The sequence below is a fragment of the Manacus candei genome, unplaced genomic scaffold (assembly GCF_025592945.1).
Source record: "Manacus candei isolate 608988 ecotype Guabito, Panama unplaced genomic scaffold, ASM2559294v1 h1tg000035l, whole genome shotgun sequence".
Taxonomy (NCBI): Eukaryota; Metazoa; Chordata; class Aves; order Passeriformes; family Pipridae; genus Manacus; species Manacus candei.
In genome coordinates, this window is record NW_026138083.1 from 9,292,828 (window position 1) to 9,309,537 (window position 16,710).

The 16,710-nt window shown below is 47.2% G+C and overlaps 1 protein-coding gene across 5 annotated transcripts in view; it reads right to left on the reverse strand.

Annotated features, from left to right (window-relative positions):
* Positions 1-406: 406 nt before the first annotated feature.
* The window catches only part of TTBK1 (tau tubulin kinase 1), a 108,600-nt gene continuing 92,296 nt past the window's right edge, over positions 407-16,710 (reverse strand). For all 5 annotated transcript variants that reach the window (XM_051793029.1, XM_051793030.1, XM_051793028.1 and 2 more), the window contains 2 exons: positions 8,093-9,684; positions 407-7,788 (listed from right to left, as the gene is read on the reverse strand). In XM_051793029.1, the coding sequence (XP_051648989.1) occupies positions 7,362-7,788; positions 8,093-9,684 (2,019 nt within the window). In that variant the 3' untranslated portion in view covers positions 407-7,361. The remainder of the gene's footprint in view (positions 7,789-8,092; positions 9,685-16,710) is intronic.

The following is a 16,710-nucleotide window of genomic DNA, read 5'->3' on the forward strand; positions in this document are numbered from 1 at the left end:
GAGAAGAGAGAGCCACTTTTACCACTGTGACACAGTGAAAGGTTGCCAGCAAATCACACAGCTCTGAGCTTTGGCAGGCCTGTTTACATGCACCAGGCAGAAGCTGCATCAGTGCTCATATGGAAATAATGTAATGCTCTTGGTCCTTGCCAGCAGTGTTTTGGGGTTAGTCACAGCCAACGGAGTTGACATGATATAGGAAAAAACGAACATACCTTGCGAGGAGATTTTATGATAACCTGGGCACAACTCTGCAGGAGGTTTCAGAGAAGGAAGGGGGGGCAGAGCTGCCACACAGCTGGAATGCAACCCAAGCACAATTGTAGACAAGGTCCCCTGGCAGCAATTCAGGTGGTATTCCTGCTTCACATGTGGCAACACCAATAAATAGGAGAAGACACCAATGAAAAGGTAGACAGGCTTTTAATGGCATGATCGAGAATCCCCTTTTAATAACAAATCTAATGACAACTGTGTCTGGTATGAACAAGAAATGGCATCATCATTTATTTTTCTTTAAGATGCGATCTGAAATTATGACAAATGCCAGGTGGATCTGTACACAGACAGGGCCTCTGTGATGCATGCCAGATTTTATGGCCAAGAAATTTGCCATGCAGTTGAACCGGATTGTGGTTCTTCAGTCGGAGTCCTACATTCTGTTTGCAGAGTGTAAACATTCTCCAGCTGCTTTCCTAAAGAATGCAAAGAAGATATGTAGAGAGACTTAGCCTTTGGACCCAGTCACATTTCCAGGCAGGCAGTACCAAGGAGCAGAAGTCCTGTCTCCAGAGTGTGCCAGAGGCGAAGGAAAATATCGGTGTGCCAGATACAATGTCTAGTGTAGAATCACATGCTATCATGTTAAAAGGAGATATATAAAATTATCTGTGTTTCCACCTCCAATTCCTGTCTGGAGAAGAAGCAGCCCAGGTCCCAGAGCACAGTAGTGTCGCTGACACTGGTTTTCACACACATGGTTGAGCCTGGACTCCTCCACTAAACCTCCATGTCCTGCAGAGCTCATCCCCCCCTCTGCAGGCAATAGTCCCAGAGCCCATGCCATGCACCTTGGCCTCACCTACCCATGTGCTGAGTAAATGTTAGCCCCTGCCTCTTCCAGTGACCCCATGTCAGACCTTCCTGTGCTCCAGGCAGGGGCAATATGAACAAGGCCAGAGGCAGAGCAGCAACTGAGAAGCCCCACGCTGATACCAGTCCAGCAGTATCCTCACCAAAGCAGAGGTCTCACACCTGCAGGCCCCTCTGGTTTAGGAGCTAAGAGCAGGAGCAGTTATTATCTCGGTCCCTACCAGGAATCCATTTGGATTTGGTAGCTCCCTTCCTCCTTTCAGCACAGAGGGCATCGATATTTACTTTAAACCTGCTTTCCAGACATTTGCAGCTCCAGAAATAAAAGGGATGTTCCTCCTTATGACCAAGAGCACTGGCCTGCATGGTGCAGGGCATGCTGCATAGGTTGGTGGCCAAGTCTGCCTCAAGCTCTGCAGAATCCAAGAGGGCTTCAATCCCCCAAGCATAGAGGGGCTGACCTGCAGGGAGTATATGGTGACTTTGAAGACAAGATTTGCTAGAGGAGATACATTAGGAATGAAGGGACAGGAGAGTGATGGTGTACAAATCACTGTCATTTCATGGGATTTTGGCTGTACTCTGGATTATAGCTCACATCAGGCTGGCAACAACAGATATTCTCTGGCCTTGCAAAGATACCAATGCCAAAGCTCACAGGGAAGGCTTAACATCAGTTGGCTCTGCTGTCACTGCCAGCGTAATCCCAGACCCTTGGAGTGCAGCAACAGGCTAATAAAGAGCACAACAACTATTTGGGGTTCTGCAGAGGACCTCGGGAACCAGCACAGAGTGAGCCCACAGGCTTCCACCCAGAAGCCCAGTTACAAGCAGGCACCCCAAGAGGAAAGGGCCTGAACAGGAGGCCAAGCTCTCTCCCTCTTGTGGAGCTGTAAGAGCAGCTGGAAAACAGATAAAGCACTGGCATGTTTCAGTTAAGCCAGAAGAAATTCATTTGATACCAGACTCATCATGTCCACAATGGGACTTTTACTGTGTTCACAAGATTAATTTAACTGCAGGTGATTGATGTGTAGGGCAAGGCCTTAGGTGAGCATTGGTGCCTATACATGTAGAATAGTGGTGGGATCATGCCATGGGTCAGTAAACTATACAGAGAAGAAAGAAGTGCACTAAGGGACCACTGAGCTGCTACTGGAGCAGGATCTACACTGAGAAAACACCTCTGTGTTGGAAAGGAGAAACGTGAAACATTCTCTTGCCCTGATACAACTTGCATTCAATTGAAATGTTTCACCACCAAACTCTCAATGCTTGTGTTAGTCAAAGGCAGCAGTGACACTTCAGATCCTGGTCCATGCCCCACAGAGATGTACGTAATTCCAGGAGCTATTACAGGTCACATGGCAACTATGACAGCTGCCAACCCCCCAAGCTGTGGTGCTTTGGCCCTAGTTCGTGCTCAGGCAAGTGGAGCCTCACAGCTCACATGCACTTTGGTAGGGTGGTAGCCTGTTCCCCCACCCACATTCACTGCACACAGCAGTCAGTCCTGCACACATTAGAAGTCACAGTATCAGAAGACTTCCTTGAAAATAGCAGGATCCTTTTTAACCTTTAGCCACTATATATAATGGTCACTAGTTATATTATATTGTTATAATAACATATATATTATAATATTCTTTATTTAGAAAGTCTCCTGCCCCTCACAGATTCCAAGCACAACTGACTCAGAGACATCTGTTACCAAAACATCTTTTGCACGAAGGTAAGCAGAAGTGTTTTTATGCTGCCAACCAGACAAATCAATTAAGCAGCTCCATCCATCTGTGTATTTGAGCCTCTCCACGGTATTAGTCTGAGTGGTGGCATTGGTCCTTTTTCTTCTTCTGCTCATATAATCTGTTGTCACACTGGTTTAGCACTGACAACTCAGATTTGCCACTTGGCACATCCCCCCTCTATCCCTGTTTCTTTGCAATCAACTCCTGACCAGGCAACAGCCACCGACTCTTTTTACCAGCCAGTGTGCCACCTTCTCTCGGCTGGCAGATAAAACCCCTGCAATGTGAAGACTCAGCATGACACCAGGCAGTCCCAAAGACACATAGTCCCAACACATATGGGACCCCATAAAGCTCCCCTGAACTAGACCTGTCTGTTCCCACTGCCCATGCCAATGCACACACAGATGTAGGCACAGTGGTAGCTTGTCCCAGGAGTTCCCTCAAAACACACATGGGCACGATTACCTGCAGCTGGCCAGGACAGACCCTGAAGCAAAGACACTGATGGGAACCACGTAGCGTGAGGCTGTTTCTAGAAATTCTCACAAACATGGGAAAGTTCTGGGAAACCTGCTTCTCTTTCCCTGACCCCACATGTGTTTTTTTATTCTTCCTAGACATTTCCTCTGCTCTGGTCAGCAATGTCTTCTCTTCAATCTTCTCTCCTCTGCAGCAAGGACACAGCTACACACCAACAGCAGTATTTGAGCAGTCCCATGTGTCCTCGAGGCTTGACAGAGTTTGCACAGGACTCATTGCAGAGAACAGCAGGATCTTGCCTCCCCACATTTCTGGGATGTGGTAGCCCATCCTGTTCTGTGAGGCCAGACTAGATCATCTGGCATTCCTCCACCACTTAACTTCTCCCTAACATCACAGCTTCATCCCCTCTCGTTCCCAAACATGATTTCCTGTGTTTGCTCCAACTGTGGCAGGTGCCCTTCCAACTTCCCTGCAGGGCAGTGGAAGAAGAGAGGAGCCAGAGGAGTTGTTAACCCTTTTAGAGGACTGTTTTCCCCGTAATACTAACAGAGAGTATCCCTGCTGATCCACCTGCTGGAAAATGCCTCTTGAGAGACAAACAAGAGGACTGTGAACTCCTGCAAACAGGGTGTGCTGCTCCCCAGTGATGGGAGTACCCTGGGGTACCACCCCAGAAGACATGACCTGGAGACACCATGCTTTTGATGCATTCTCCTGCTCCGCTCCATGTCAGAGACAGCTGGGAAGCAGGAAGGTGCTGGGGCAGGGAGTCTGGTAGCATGACCACAAGGAGAGATGACTAATGCTAGTCCCAGATCTCTGTGGGTTCAGCTGCACCCTCAGCCCAGCCCTGTCAAACAGTGCTGGGAATGGCTGTTATTTTTTGTGCTGCTGATCTTTCTCTGGCTTTTTGAAAACTGTGGGACTTGTCTCATGCCTCTCCAGCCTATGACAGCTTTGGCACGAGTCCTGGTGGGACCAGGAATCTACTGCACCACAAGGAGATGCTACCTTGGTGTCATCAGCATCTTGCCTGCTACTTGTGGCTGGGTCATGGTAGAAAGACCCCTTAGAATAAAACTCGGTTTCTTAGAAACCTTTTATTAAGAAAAAGTCCCCACATTTCTGTAGGAGTTTCACTGGAGGATTGCTCACAACTAAAAGCTTGCCCAATTTCTTCCTCTGCTGTTCTCAGCTACTCCCTCCTTCATGTGCCAGATGGAAGATCATAGAATCCTAGAATGGTTTGGGTTGGAAAAGACTGTAAAATCATCTGGTTCCAACCCCACTCCCAATGGGCAGGGACACCTTCCAAAAGAGCAGGCTACTCAGGTCCCTGTCCAACCTGACCTTGTCTCTGCCCTGGAGCTTCCTCCCTGACATGGGTATAGGTGTGCCGCCAAAAACTCTCCTTTAAACTTTCTCTTGAACAAATACTTTGATTGTGCTTTATTGGCTTCCCATGATGAGGCAGGTCTGCTAACCCCGTTAATAGTCCTGTAGTCCTCTTTCCAAGCTCTTTCGGTGTCATTTTTGGCAGGTGCATCTAAGACCTGGATGGAGATCTGGTAAAGGCTTCACGACAAAGTCTTACCATCTGAACACACTAAAATTAATAGCCCTCCGATAAATTAATAGGAGTCCCATTATGATTTATGTTTCTCAGAAGAATCTGTGTTTGTGTTTATTCTGTTTTCTAGTTTCTAAACCTGCAGGACATATTTAGGTTCTATTCTGACCCACACTTCAAACTCATATGACATTATAGTGCCACTAGAAGTGGTCACACTCTCTGTCCTCTCCTTCTTCTATTGTGTGACCAAATGGTGAACCTGACTGATGAACTGAACCAGATGAAAACCAAACCAGAAAACCAGAGCTGTTGTTTTCATGTTGGATAAGCATTTCCAGCCACTTTAACAAATAACTGCTCCATTGTGAGGTGGTAGAAGTGCAATGAGGCAGCTGGAATTTGGAGGGATGTTGCTTTTGGTGGCAAAATCTGCACAGTCCATCATACCACAGCCTGAGTTCCCTCTGAGTTGCCAATGCTGCTCTGCAAAGATGAGGGCATGTGTTTCTAGAGTGGAAGCTCTGCTGTTTACCCAACCAGGATGAACCATGTCACTGGAAAACATTTTGAACTAGGTGAAATAAATTCTTAGCATTGGCAACTGCCATATAAAGAGGTAACTCCTGTGTCCTGTTTCTAGACATTTCCCTGTTTGGGTGTCCAAGGAGCACCCTTTTCTCCCAGCCACCCTGTCACAGCTCTCATGCTCCTTTCCAGGACAGTTCCTGGAATATCCTGTAGATATGAACAACTTCAGGATTTCTTGGACTCAATAGCCATCAGTGTGACTGCTTGCATTCATGTCCAAATGAATCAAGGTTATTACTGTCCAGACTCCTTTCATCAGGCTTTGTTGTCTGCAAATAGAAAATATTTGCAGGTAGTTGCAGCTGCAAGAATAGGTGTACAGAGCAGCTGTGTTTTTGTTCTGCCTCATGCAGAGCCTCTTTTAGGCATGACAATGGTGTGAAGCCCAAACTATTTGGATCTGGACTATTTTCTCCTGTGAGGTGTGGGGAAAATTTCATCTACTTCAAGATCTCTTCAAATGTGGCCAGGTCCTCCTCACTTTTATTTTCAAGCCTTCCTAATTCGTCTGGGGGCTAAAAAGTTGAATGATTTAGTTCTAGCTGAGTGCTAAGCTTCTGCTCTGATAATACTACTTGAAGAGCACAGTCCTTACTTTTATGTTCACACTGTTAGTGCTGACGCAACATGTGGCAGAGTTGAGCACCAAGAAAAAGACAGAAACCTGACCTCTGCCACTCAACCCACTATACTCTTGGATAGAAATGCACAGGGTATCCACAGCGTGCCAGCAAACCTCTCCTTGCAAAGCAGCATCTTTTGGGTATACTACAGGATAATAATTTCCCACCCTGCCACGTAGGGGAACTTTCAACCACAGTGCCAAAATTCACAAACACCAAGAGCGTGACAATAAAACACAAGAAATTTAGGTGCAAGGGGCACCAAAGCTAAAGGCATCCAGTGACTATTCACATCTTCATGATGGAGCTGTGTTTGGTGGACTACAGGTCTGTGGCACCAACCACGCTCAGGGCCAGAGGGACCACCCTTGTTGGGAGATGCGGTGTCCACAGATCACAGTCTGGTGTTTGAGACAGAAGTGGCTGCAGTGTGCTCCCTTCTACATTAATTAGCAAGACCTCTTGATTTCCCAGCAAGCTGCCAATACATCCCTACTTCCACCTGAGTACCCACCACACAGGTGTCTGCTGAAACAGCAGCAGTGTCAACTGAGCAGCAATGCCAGATGGCATCCTCTGTGGGACATATTGGAGCAGGTAGGAGCATCCAGCAAGAACTGCCTGTCTCCCAGTGCCCACCTGTAGAGGGATCTCTGGAAAGAAGAGCCCCCTCCACCTTGCTGCTTCTCTTCTCTCAGCACACAAGGACACATCCCTCCCTCTTGGCTAAGCTGGAGGCAATCCCCTGCTAACAGAGATGGCAGGAGGTGAGCCAACATTCAGGTAGATGGCAGCGCCCAAGGCTGGTGTTTTCCCAGCAAGGAGAAAGGAGGGAGCTGCCTGAAGGACAGGAGCCTTCCTCTTTAGCAGGCCTTGCTCTCTTCTCCTCTGCTCCTCTTTCCACAGCTGGGGGTGGTGTTGGAGACTGGTATTGCTAACAGAGAGAGGGGAATCCCTGGGGAGGGAGGAGGGCCAGGCACTGGGCAGGCTGCCTGGGGTCACTGTTTGGTGCTGTGCGCTAGCAAGCGTGAGCTGCGGGCTGGATGTCTCCCTTGAAGAAGGCTCCGTGGCTCAGAGGCTGTCAGGCCCATGGGAGCTGATTGCAGTGTGGGGTGAGAGTGTGAGTGAAGCATTGAAGTACAGCTACTGCTATACACTCGTGGGTCCAGCATGGAAGGCTGTGCTGCAGCATCTCAAGTGTATACTATACTCAGAAGTTACCCAGTGTGTTGGGCTCGCAGAAGAAGATCATTATCTGGCAGCTGCCTTACTTTCCAGGGACATCTGCTTTCCTTTGGTTGCTGGACTCTGAGTCTGGGTTTTTCCTCTTTGTCGTTTTTTGGCCATGCTAGGAGATGGCAGGGAATCTCCTGTTGGCCCCTGAGCCTGAGCTGAGGGCTGAGGTCGGGGGGAAGGAGGAACTCGCTGAGGAGCAGTCCCTGGTTTACGCTGTCGGCAGGGAGAAGGACTTTCCCTCCGAGGTGGCAGCTGGCTTTTGGGGGACGTACTGGGGTTCCTTGAAGGAAGGACAGGGCTCCGAGGGGATGCACCGCTGGACCTCCGTGAGCTGCTCCGTGGAGGAAGAGAAGTAGAACTTGGTGAAGACGGAAGCCGGCTTTGTACCTGCGTTATTCGGCATTCATTTGGGACACCTCCAGCTGGTCTCTGTGTCTGAAGCCTGCATGGGAAGAAAAGAAGGAGGATGAAGGGGAGTTTCTGCAAGGGGCACATGCTATTAGCAGGATCAGATCAAGTGAAAGAGGTTGTGGAAGGAAAGCCAGGGCAAGTGAAGAGAGGCTTCAAAAAAAGAAGACAGAGAGGTGAAAATTACACACACCGCTGAGCTGAAATGACAGTAGGAAACAAAGATGGACCATGCATTCAAGCTGAGTGAAGGGTGAAGTCATGGGAGAAGAGCAGAGCCATGGCTCTGTCTCCTCAAAAAGCCCAACACTTTGCATTTCTCACTGTTTTGATCTTACCTGCAGACAGCAGCCGCATCCTGCGGGGAGTTGCACAGCCCTGCAATTGCGACAGCCACGGAGATCTCTGACCTTCCTGCCTCCAGTGGTGTTTTCACTGGTGTGACAGGACGAGGAATTCTGCTCTTTGTGCTTATGGGTCTCTCTTCTTTCCCCAGGAGTGCAGCCTTCTTCCCTCCCTTCCTTGGGATAGAATCATCAGAGTCATGGGTGTCCTCCTCAGAACCAGTGGCTGACAGGGTTTCTGAGGCTCGCCGTCTCTCGTCGCTGGAGGAGGCTGAGGAGGAAGCCCCAGAGGCCAGCCGGATGAGGCGGTTCTGTCTCTTCTCCATCACCAGGCGAGCCAAGTCAGGTTGCTTTGCCCTCTTATAAAGCCGTTCTTTGGCTGAGAGTGAAGTTGAAAGATCTGAGCCGGTATCCTCCTCAGAGAACAAAATGGGTATCCGACTTCTATACCTGGAGCCCAGCAGCCTCCTGGGGCCCTGCTGTGGTGTGTCAAGGAGGGTCTCTTCTCGCTTAAGGTGTCCTGCTACTGATGCTGGCTTCTCAAGACCAGTCTCCCTGGTAACCACCTTGCCAGGCTCTTCCAAATCCAGCGAGAGCACCACTTTGCTGGAGAGCTTCTGCTTGTCCTCAGGAGGCTTTGCTATGCCGTTGGGAAGGGCCAGCTGCTCCCCCACTGTCTCTGAGGTGGTTTCAATGTGATTAGCTGAAAGTGCACAGCTCTCGGTCTCCGCCCCTTCTAACCCCGAATGTATGCTTCCATTCTCTACCAGGACCAAGTTGTCCTCCAGCTCTTCTTCAATAATTACTTCCTCAAACTGTCCCGGAGGGCAGTACTCCTCATGCCGCATCAGCTGGCTGCTGGAAGACATGACATTTAAGTGGGTCTTTTCAGCAATATGAACAAATGTGCGCTCAACTTTGGTAAAGGGGGAGGAAGCTGTAGCCACTGCCACGGGAGGCTTTGGTTCAGATTTAAGGACTGAGGACAGGGTCCCTGGCTCAGATACATCCAGTTGGCTACCCATAGGCTGAGGCCGCTCGCTCTGAGGTGTCAGTGCAGCAAGAGTGCCCAGATCAACTTCTGGAGCTAAGTCTGTGGCCACAGGAGACTTTTTCAGATCACCTGGTGAAAACAGCACTAGTGTTTTTGAGCCTTCCTCCAGCTCCACGTCCCCGTCAGCAGTGGATGCTCGACCCTTCGATCCCTTCTGGTCATCAGCCAGGAGTGTGGATGGTGCACACTCCTGGCTGCGCTCTGTGCTTTTTTGACTCAGGTCGCTGCTGGAACCACTGTGCATGTCAATCTCATTGCTTCCCTCCTCCCCTTCATCCTCCTCATCTTCCTCCTCCTCGTAGTCTTCCTCATCTTCTTCCTCCTCTTCTTTTCCATTCATTTCCAGATAAGGTTCCAGAGGTTTGCAAGGAGCAGTCAAGACAATATTTGAAAAATCAACTTTCTTTATCCGCTGGGATACCTTAGGCTTTTCCCAGTAGTCTGACATGTCTTTTCTGAAGTCTTGATAAGGCAAACTTAAAGGGACTACCTTGGGCAGGCCATTCATTTCAAACGACTTCAGCATATATGCCTGCAAGAAGACAGATGTGACAAAAGAGGGTTAGTTAGTATTCAGACACAACGTTGACACAGAAGACATCAGGATAAACAGCAGTGGGAAGAATCTGTGGAAAGTATCTAGTCCACCACTCTTCCAAAATACATGCCTGAGCAGTGGTCACTCCATCATTTCATTCATATAAACCTTAAAAAGCAGAGATTCACAGATACTTACCAATGAAGGCAAAAAAATGTGCCAGAGAAGTTCATTTGTTAGCGGTCTTGAACCTGGACCAAATAGAACTGTTTTCAAGCAATTCTTCAGGATTTTTTTACATTTCCCAATCTTCTTCAGTATTTCTACATTTATTTCAGTACTTATATATCTACATATTCACTCCTTTACTGGAACCACTCAGCAACTCTCTTTTATGCCCCAGGCCATAGTGAACTCAAGAGGCACCTCTGGGCTAGAGGCACCCCTAACTTCCTTATCACTTTCCATTGCCATCCACCATTGTCCCTGGGGCAGTAACCCTTGTAGTGTTACTGCGTTCTGCTGCTGCACCATCCATCCCCTCTTCTGCTCCAGCAACTCCTCCTTCTGTCTTCTACAGGCTTCTGTGTTCACTAAAATAATCAGCAAGTCATGAAAGCTGGCACATAAAGTGTCATTATCAGACTCTAGCGTGTCCAACCATGAGAAGCAAAGGGTGGACAGGATAGGTGGGGGGGGCAGTCTTTCTCCAGTCTGTGGCAGAGAGACTGCCTGTAAGGTGCCCAGGAACAGGCTGTGAAATGACTGCAAATGATACTGCAGAAAAACAGCAGCTCACACACACATGCACACATTGACTAAGCAAGACCAAAGGACAAAATAAATAGGAAATGCCCACTGAAGCTTGGCCTAATTAACAATTGGTTGTAAATGAAAATCACATCAGCACCACTCCGCAGAATGGATTTAAAAACAAATAATTTAGATTATGCTTCTATTAGAGCTGGAAAACTGTAACCTCTCCACTAACTCAACTGGTCAATAATGCATTACATGTTACCCTTAAAAAGATTTAATCATGAACAGAAGGACTCCAAATATCTGCTTTTTCAAGAGGCATTTGACAGCGTCAGAGGATATTTAGGATACACAAGCCTAACAACTAAACAAGCTCCCCCTTAACTATGAAAACTCCAGAGCTGCCAACAGCTCTCACTTTCACCTGGCTATGGAATGAGTTTCACAACCCCAACAACAGTTCCTCTGCTGCTCTATGGCACCCCATTTTCTAGATGCTGTGGTGGGTTGATGATGCAGATGGATGACTGCTGCTTTCTCTTTGCATATTGAAATATGCTCCTATCTAGACCTTCAAATCTCCTCCCAGCCCTTAGCTTGTGTCATCTCATCTGCTTTGTGGTCAAGGTGAACTGAATCCAGTCCTGCAATGCACATCCTATATAGGCCAGAGATTCGGTTTCTGTGCCCTGCAGTCTTGTCCCACCACCAGCTCTGTCTCCAGCAGCCCCTCTTTCCTCAATAGCTCTTTCCCTTGCAAGACATCAGAAGCTTTTCTGAGATGAGATTGCACTAAGCAATAAGATATGACATGAAGTTGGACAGCAGGATGTTGCTGTAAGAAAAAATAATGGCTCTTTATTTCTTGTGCTCTAGTGCCCCTTTGCTGTTGTTGAGTCATGTTGTAGATACTTTTCTAACCTCCATGTACTTCCACTTCTACAAATTCCTTGCAGTATTTAGCAAATGGACTGCCTTTCTATCTGTCATTTTAATTTCTCCATGTATTTTCTATTTTCCCTGCATGGACACTGCACCCTAAGCACAAAAGTGATTTCTTGGCTTCTACCTACCTTTGGGAGACTTGGACTGCTTAACTGTTGCATGCAGTACCCCAAAATTGCCAGAATGCATTCCTTAAAAGAGCCTGAGACTGGCTGCTTTGCCACTCTAAATGCACCATGGAGAAACTCCAAAGAGCATGAATATACAACTAAAAGAAACTTTGTTGAACCGGCTCTTGGGCCAAGTATTATTGTAACACATATTTTCTTATCTTCACTACTATCATCACCTGAAGCTGTTAAGAAGGGAGACTGTCCTAAGGCATTAGAGTCTGACACTGTCTTCACTGTTGAGTTAATGTGATCAGCAGCCTGCTGCAAGTGGTCACTGCTGAACAAGGTGTTCCCAGTTTGTACACCTCACTAGAGAAACTTGGTTCCTGTCTTGACAGTTATTATGTGTCTTTTGTACAAAAGCACACTCAAATGCCCTAGGACTATTCCCTAAAGGCCAGAGAAAAACTTTTCTGCTATGCTGTTCTGATGGGGAGAACTGAGGGAAGATGTCAGAAGATTGGGAGTGGAGAGGCTTAGCCTGGATCTTAAAGTTGTAGAATAAAAAAGGTATAAGGAATCTCTGGAGGTCTCTGCTCCAATTACCCCTCAAAGCAGGACCAACTTAGACCAGGCTGCGATGGGCCGTGTCCGGCAGAGTTTTGAGTATCTCCAAGGATGGAGATCCCACAACCTCTCTGGGACCCCCTCCCAGCATTTGAGGCTCTTCATGGTTAAAAGGGTGGGGGTTTTAATATATTAATTCCTATATCTAACTTTTCTTTAATGCAACTCCTTGCATCTCAACCTTTCACTGCGCACCCCTGAGAAGAATCTGGCACCTCCCTTCATCAGGCAGTTCAAAGGTTAGAATGTGTGGAGCTCACAGCTGGCAATGGCACAGTTGAGAGACTCTGGTTAAGAATCAAGGGGCAAACAAATAAGGCCGATGTCATCATGGGAGTCTGCTATAGACCTCCCAGCCAGGATGATGATGCTGACAAATTAATCTTTGAGGAACTAAGAGACACTTAGTCAACTGCCCTTGTCCTTATGAGGGACTTCAATTTGCCAGAAACTGAGACCACCACACAGCTGGTACAGAAGATTCCTAAAATACCTGGATGACAACTTCATGGAACAGGTCCTAAGGGAGCTGATTCAGAAAAATGCCCTCCTTGATCTGCTGCTTGTCAACAGAGGGGATCTCTTGAGCGAAGTGGAGATTGGCGGCTGCCTTGGCCACAGTGACCACAAAGTGATCAAGTTTAAAATCTCTGCCAACAGGAGGGAGAGTGCCAGCAAAACCTCAACTCCAGACATGAGGAGAACAGAATTCAGGCTGCTCGGGGAATTAGTAAGTAAGGTCCCCTGGAAAAATGTTTCTGCAGATGCTATGGTCCCTCAGTGCTGGTCACTTTTTAAACATCACCTCCTTAGGGCACAGGAACAGGCAATTCCCAAATGTCAGAAGTCAAGCAGGCGAGGCAGAAGGCCAGCTTGGCTTGAGCAGGGATCTTCTCTTGGAAATAAGGCAAAAAGGAAGGTGTATCCCCAGTGGAAGCAAGGTCAAGTGGCATGAGAGGAATATGGAGATGCTGCTTGTCACTGTAGGGAGAAAGATTGTGCAACCAAAGCTCAACTGGAGTTGAAGCTGGCCAGGAAAATGTAGGGAACAACAAAGGAGTTTTTTCAAATATATTAAGGGCAAGAGGCAGTATAAAAATATCATCAGCCTGTTACAGGATGGGGATGGTCACCTCACAAACAGGGACAGAGACAAGGCAGAGGTGTTTAACACTTTCTTTACCTCTATCTTCAACACAGATGATGGACCAAGGGGGTCTCAGTGCTCTGAGCAGGAGGACCATGACTGCAATAATGATCAACTCCCAGTCAACCATGAAATCGCGTGGGATCTGCTGCTCCAGCTGGATCCCTACAAAACTATTGATCCAAGAATCCTCAAAGAGTTGTCTGATATCATTGCAAAAGCTCTCTTGATGGTTTTTGAGTGGCCTTGCAAATCCAGAGAGGTCCCAGCTGACTGGAAGCTGGCAAACGTTGTCCTGATTTTCAAGAAGGGCAAGAAGGAAGACCCTGGAAACTACAGGCCTGTCAGTCTCACTTCAGTGCCTGGTAAAGTTATGGAGAAAATTATTCTGGGAGGTATTTAAAAACACCTGAAAGACAATGCAGTCATTGGTCACAGCCAGCACGGCTTCATGAGAGGAAAGTCCTGCTTATCAAACTTAATTTCCTTTTATGACAAGGTAACCCACCTAGTTGATCCAGGGAAGCCAGTGGACACCATCTTTTTGGCTTTCAGTAAAGCTTTTGATACTGTCTCTCACAGTATCCTTCTGGACAAAATGTCCAACCCACAGCTGGATAAACACATCATGTGGTGGGTGAGCAATTGGCTGATGAGTCGAGCACAGAGGGTAATAGTGAATGGGGTAACATCAGGCTGGAGACCTGTCACTGGTGGGGTTCCACAGGGATTCATCTCGAGCCCTGTACTCTTCAACGTCTACATAAATTATTTGGACACAGGACTGGAAGGAATCCTGTGCAAGTCTGCAGATGACACCAAACTGGGAGGAGCTGTTGACTCCCTTGAGGGCAGGGAGGCCCTGCAGAGAGACCTTGATGAATGGGTAGTCACCAACCACATGAAGTTCAACAACGGGAAGTGCCAGATTCTTCGTGTGGGATGGGGCAACCCCAGATGTACATACAGACTGGGGAATGAGTTGCTGGAAAGTAGTGCTGTGGAAAGGGACCTGGGGGTCCTGGTTGACAGCAAGTTGAACACAAGTTAGCAGTGCCCTGGCAGCCAGGAGGGCCAACCAGGGCCAACCATCAGGCAAAGCATTGCCAGCCGGTCGAGTGAGGTGATTGTCCCGCTCTGCTCTGCACCTTGAATATTGTGTGCAGTTTTGGTCACTGCAATATAAGAAAGATTAAGCTATTAGAGAGTGTCCAAAGGAGGGCAATGAAGATGGTGAGGGGCCTTGAGTGGGAGCTCTATGAGGAGCAGCTGAGGTCACTTGGTCTGTTCAGCCTGGAGAAGAGGGGACTGAGGGGAAACCTCACTGCAGTTACAACTTCCTCATGAGGGGAAGAGGAGGAGGGGTAGACACTGATCTCTTCTCTGTGGTGAGCAGTGACAGGACCCGAGGGAATGGCCTGAAGTTTGTCAGGAGAGGTTTAGGTTGGATATTAGAAAAAGGGTCTTCACCCAGAGGGTGGTTGGGTGCTGGAACAGGCTCCCCAGGGAAGTGGTCACGGCACCAAGCCTGACAGAGTTCAAGAAGCGTTTGGATGATACTCTCAGGCACAAGGTGTGGCTCTTTGGGAGGGTCCTGTGCAGTGCTAAGGATTGGACTTAATGATCCTTGTGGGTCCCTTCCAACTTGGCATATTCTGTGATTCTGTGAACAGCACGTGAATGTATTAGAATTGTTAATAAAAGAATTGAGGTTGTGCCAACAGCTCGGTTCCCTACATCAAACCAACCTTATTCACAGAGAATGGGGATTCAGTGAGCATGGCTCTCCAGGAAATCTATGGCAAAAGGGCCAGAAAAGCTGGACATACCACTGGAGTTAGGCTCCCACTCTTTCAGTAACACCAAAATGAGACACTCTGATCTTGAAAAGGGTTTGCTGTCCCTGGTGCAAGTGGTGAAAAAGGTGGAACAGATAAAAAGAGGACAGAGTGTGATTATGAGGGGACCTTCCCATCTCCTAGATGCAGTTCGTAAGGGTACAGTGTCACCTGCAGGCACTGCTCATAAACCTACAGTGGTTTATCTATCTGGGAGGTATCAATGGAGTTATGAAAGAATGGTTCAGCACATTTCCCCTCCCAGGGGAAATTCAGAGTGGCAAAGGCTTACATTTCACAGCCATGGTATTTCAAGCTTGGTCCAAAGAGGATGGAACCCAATGGGTATTTTGCATTCCATAATATCCCCAGGCTAATGGTCTTGTTGAACGCTCCAATGGGTTAGTTAAGTGATTTTTTAAAATCCGTGAGCCTGGATGGCATCTGTGGCATCTGACTGTCTAATGCCATCTATCAGTTATATAATACATGGAGTGGAAATGGTTATCTGAAAATTAAGGCCTCCTATGGCTCTGCTTTGATGCAGAAAGAAAGCTGGGGGAACAACCTACTGGCTTCTATGCTGACCAGCCTCTGTCAGTTAAAATGCCTCAAACTGGGACAGTGACAATGGTATTAACAACCCTGAAAACTCCTTATGCCTGGGAAGCAAGAGATAGTTCAGAAAAAATATATCGGATCAGTACCAGGTGGATTATACCCTGAATTTAACCTAACCTTTCTGGCTAGCAACAAGACTGAGCATTTGTCCACTTTTTGCCTTAGCAGGGGAATTGTGTCTGGATGAACTGCATGTAGAGTGAAGACCTGCCATATACAGAGCCAGAGTGCCTACAAGGTGGTAGTTTTTGGTGATAGTATATATACTTCTTGATTTCATGATAAATTTGGAAACCGAAATTCCAATTATAATGTAGATAAAGTACTATTATTCTTACTAGATGGAGGGTCAGGTCTTGCTTCCAATTTTATGCTGCAGTTAATCCAAGCTTTTGGATAAACATAAAATGTTAGTCAAATAACTGCATGTTTATTTTTTCCTCAGTATGCCAACTCACCAGTACCTTGGGAAATATTAACTACAGATTTGACCAAAACCTGGGAGATCTTGTGGAAAAAACACAGAAATCTGACTTGGGGAACTGAGGAAGGAAAATCTATTTTAAAGTGGATCAATAATAATACAACTATATGAAATTGCAACATCACTAAGCCATCATTAAAATTTGGGACTAATAGTGAAACAATTTACGTTATTTATCCTCCTCCCCAGGACACGTGTACTAATACACCATGAGGAATGCATATTCCAAGGGTATGGGGAGTGCCACACTGTGGTGTCTGGTATTATACGTGACCTACCAACTGGTGCATTAATTGGGAAGGAACAATTGGATTACCAGATGTTCCCATAGAGGTTGATATTGGTACACAAATTTTAATTTTTCTCGCTTGAACAGCCTGAAATATCATAATTGGAAAGTTTATAACTGAAACTCCAACAAAACTGAAATTCAGGGATTGGGCTCTCAGATTAGGTTGTATTTGTCGGAACTCCAGTTGATGGCAT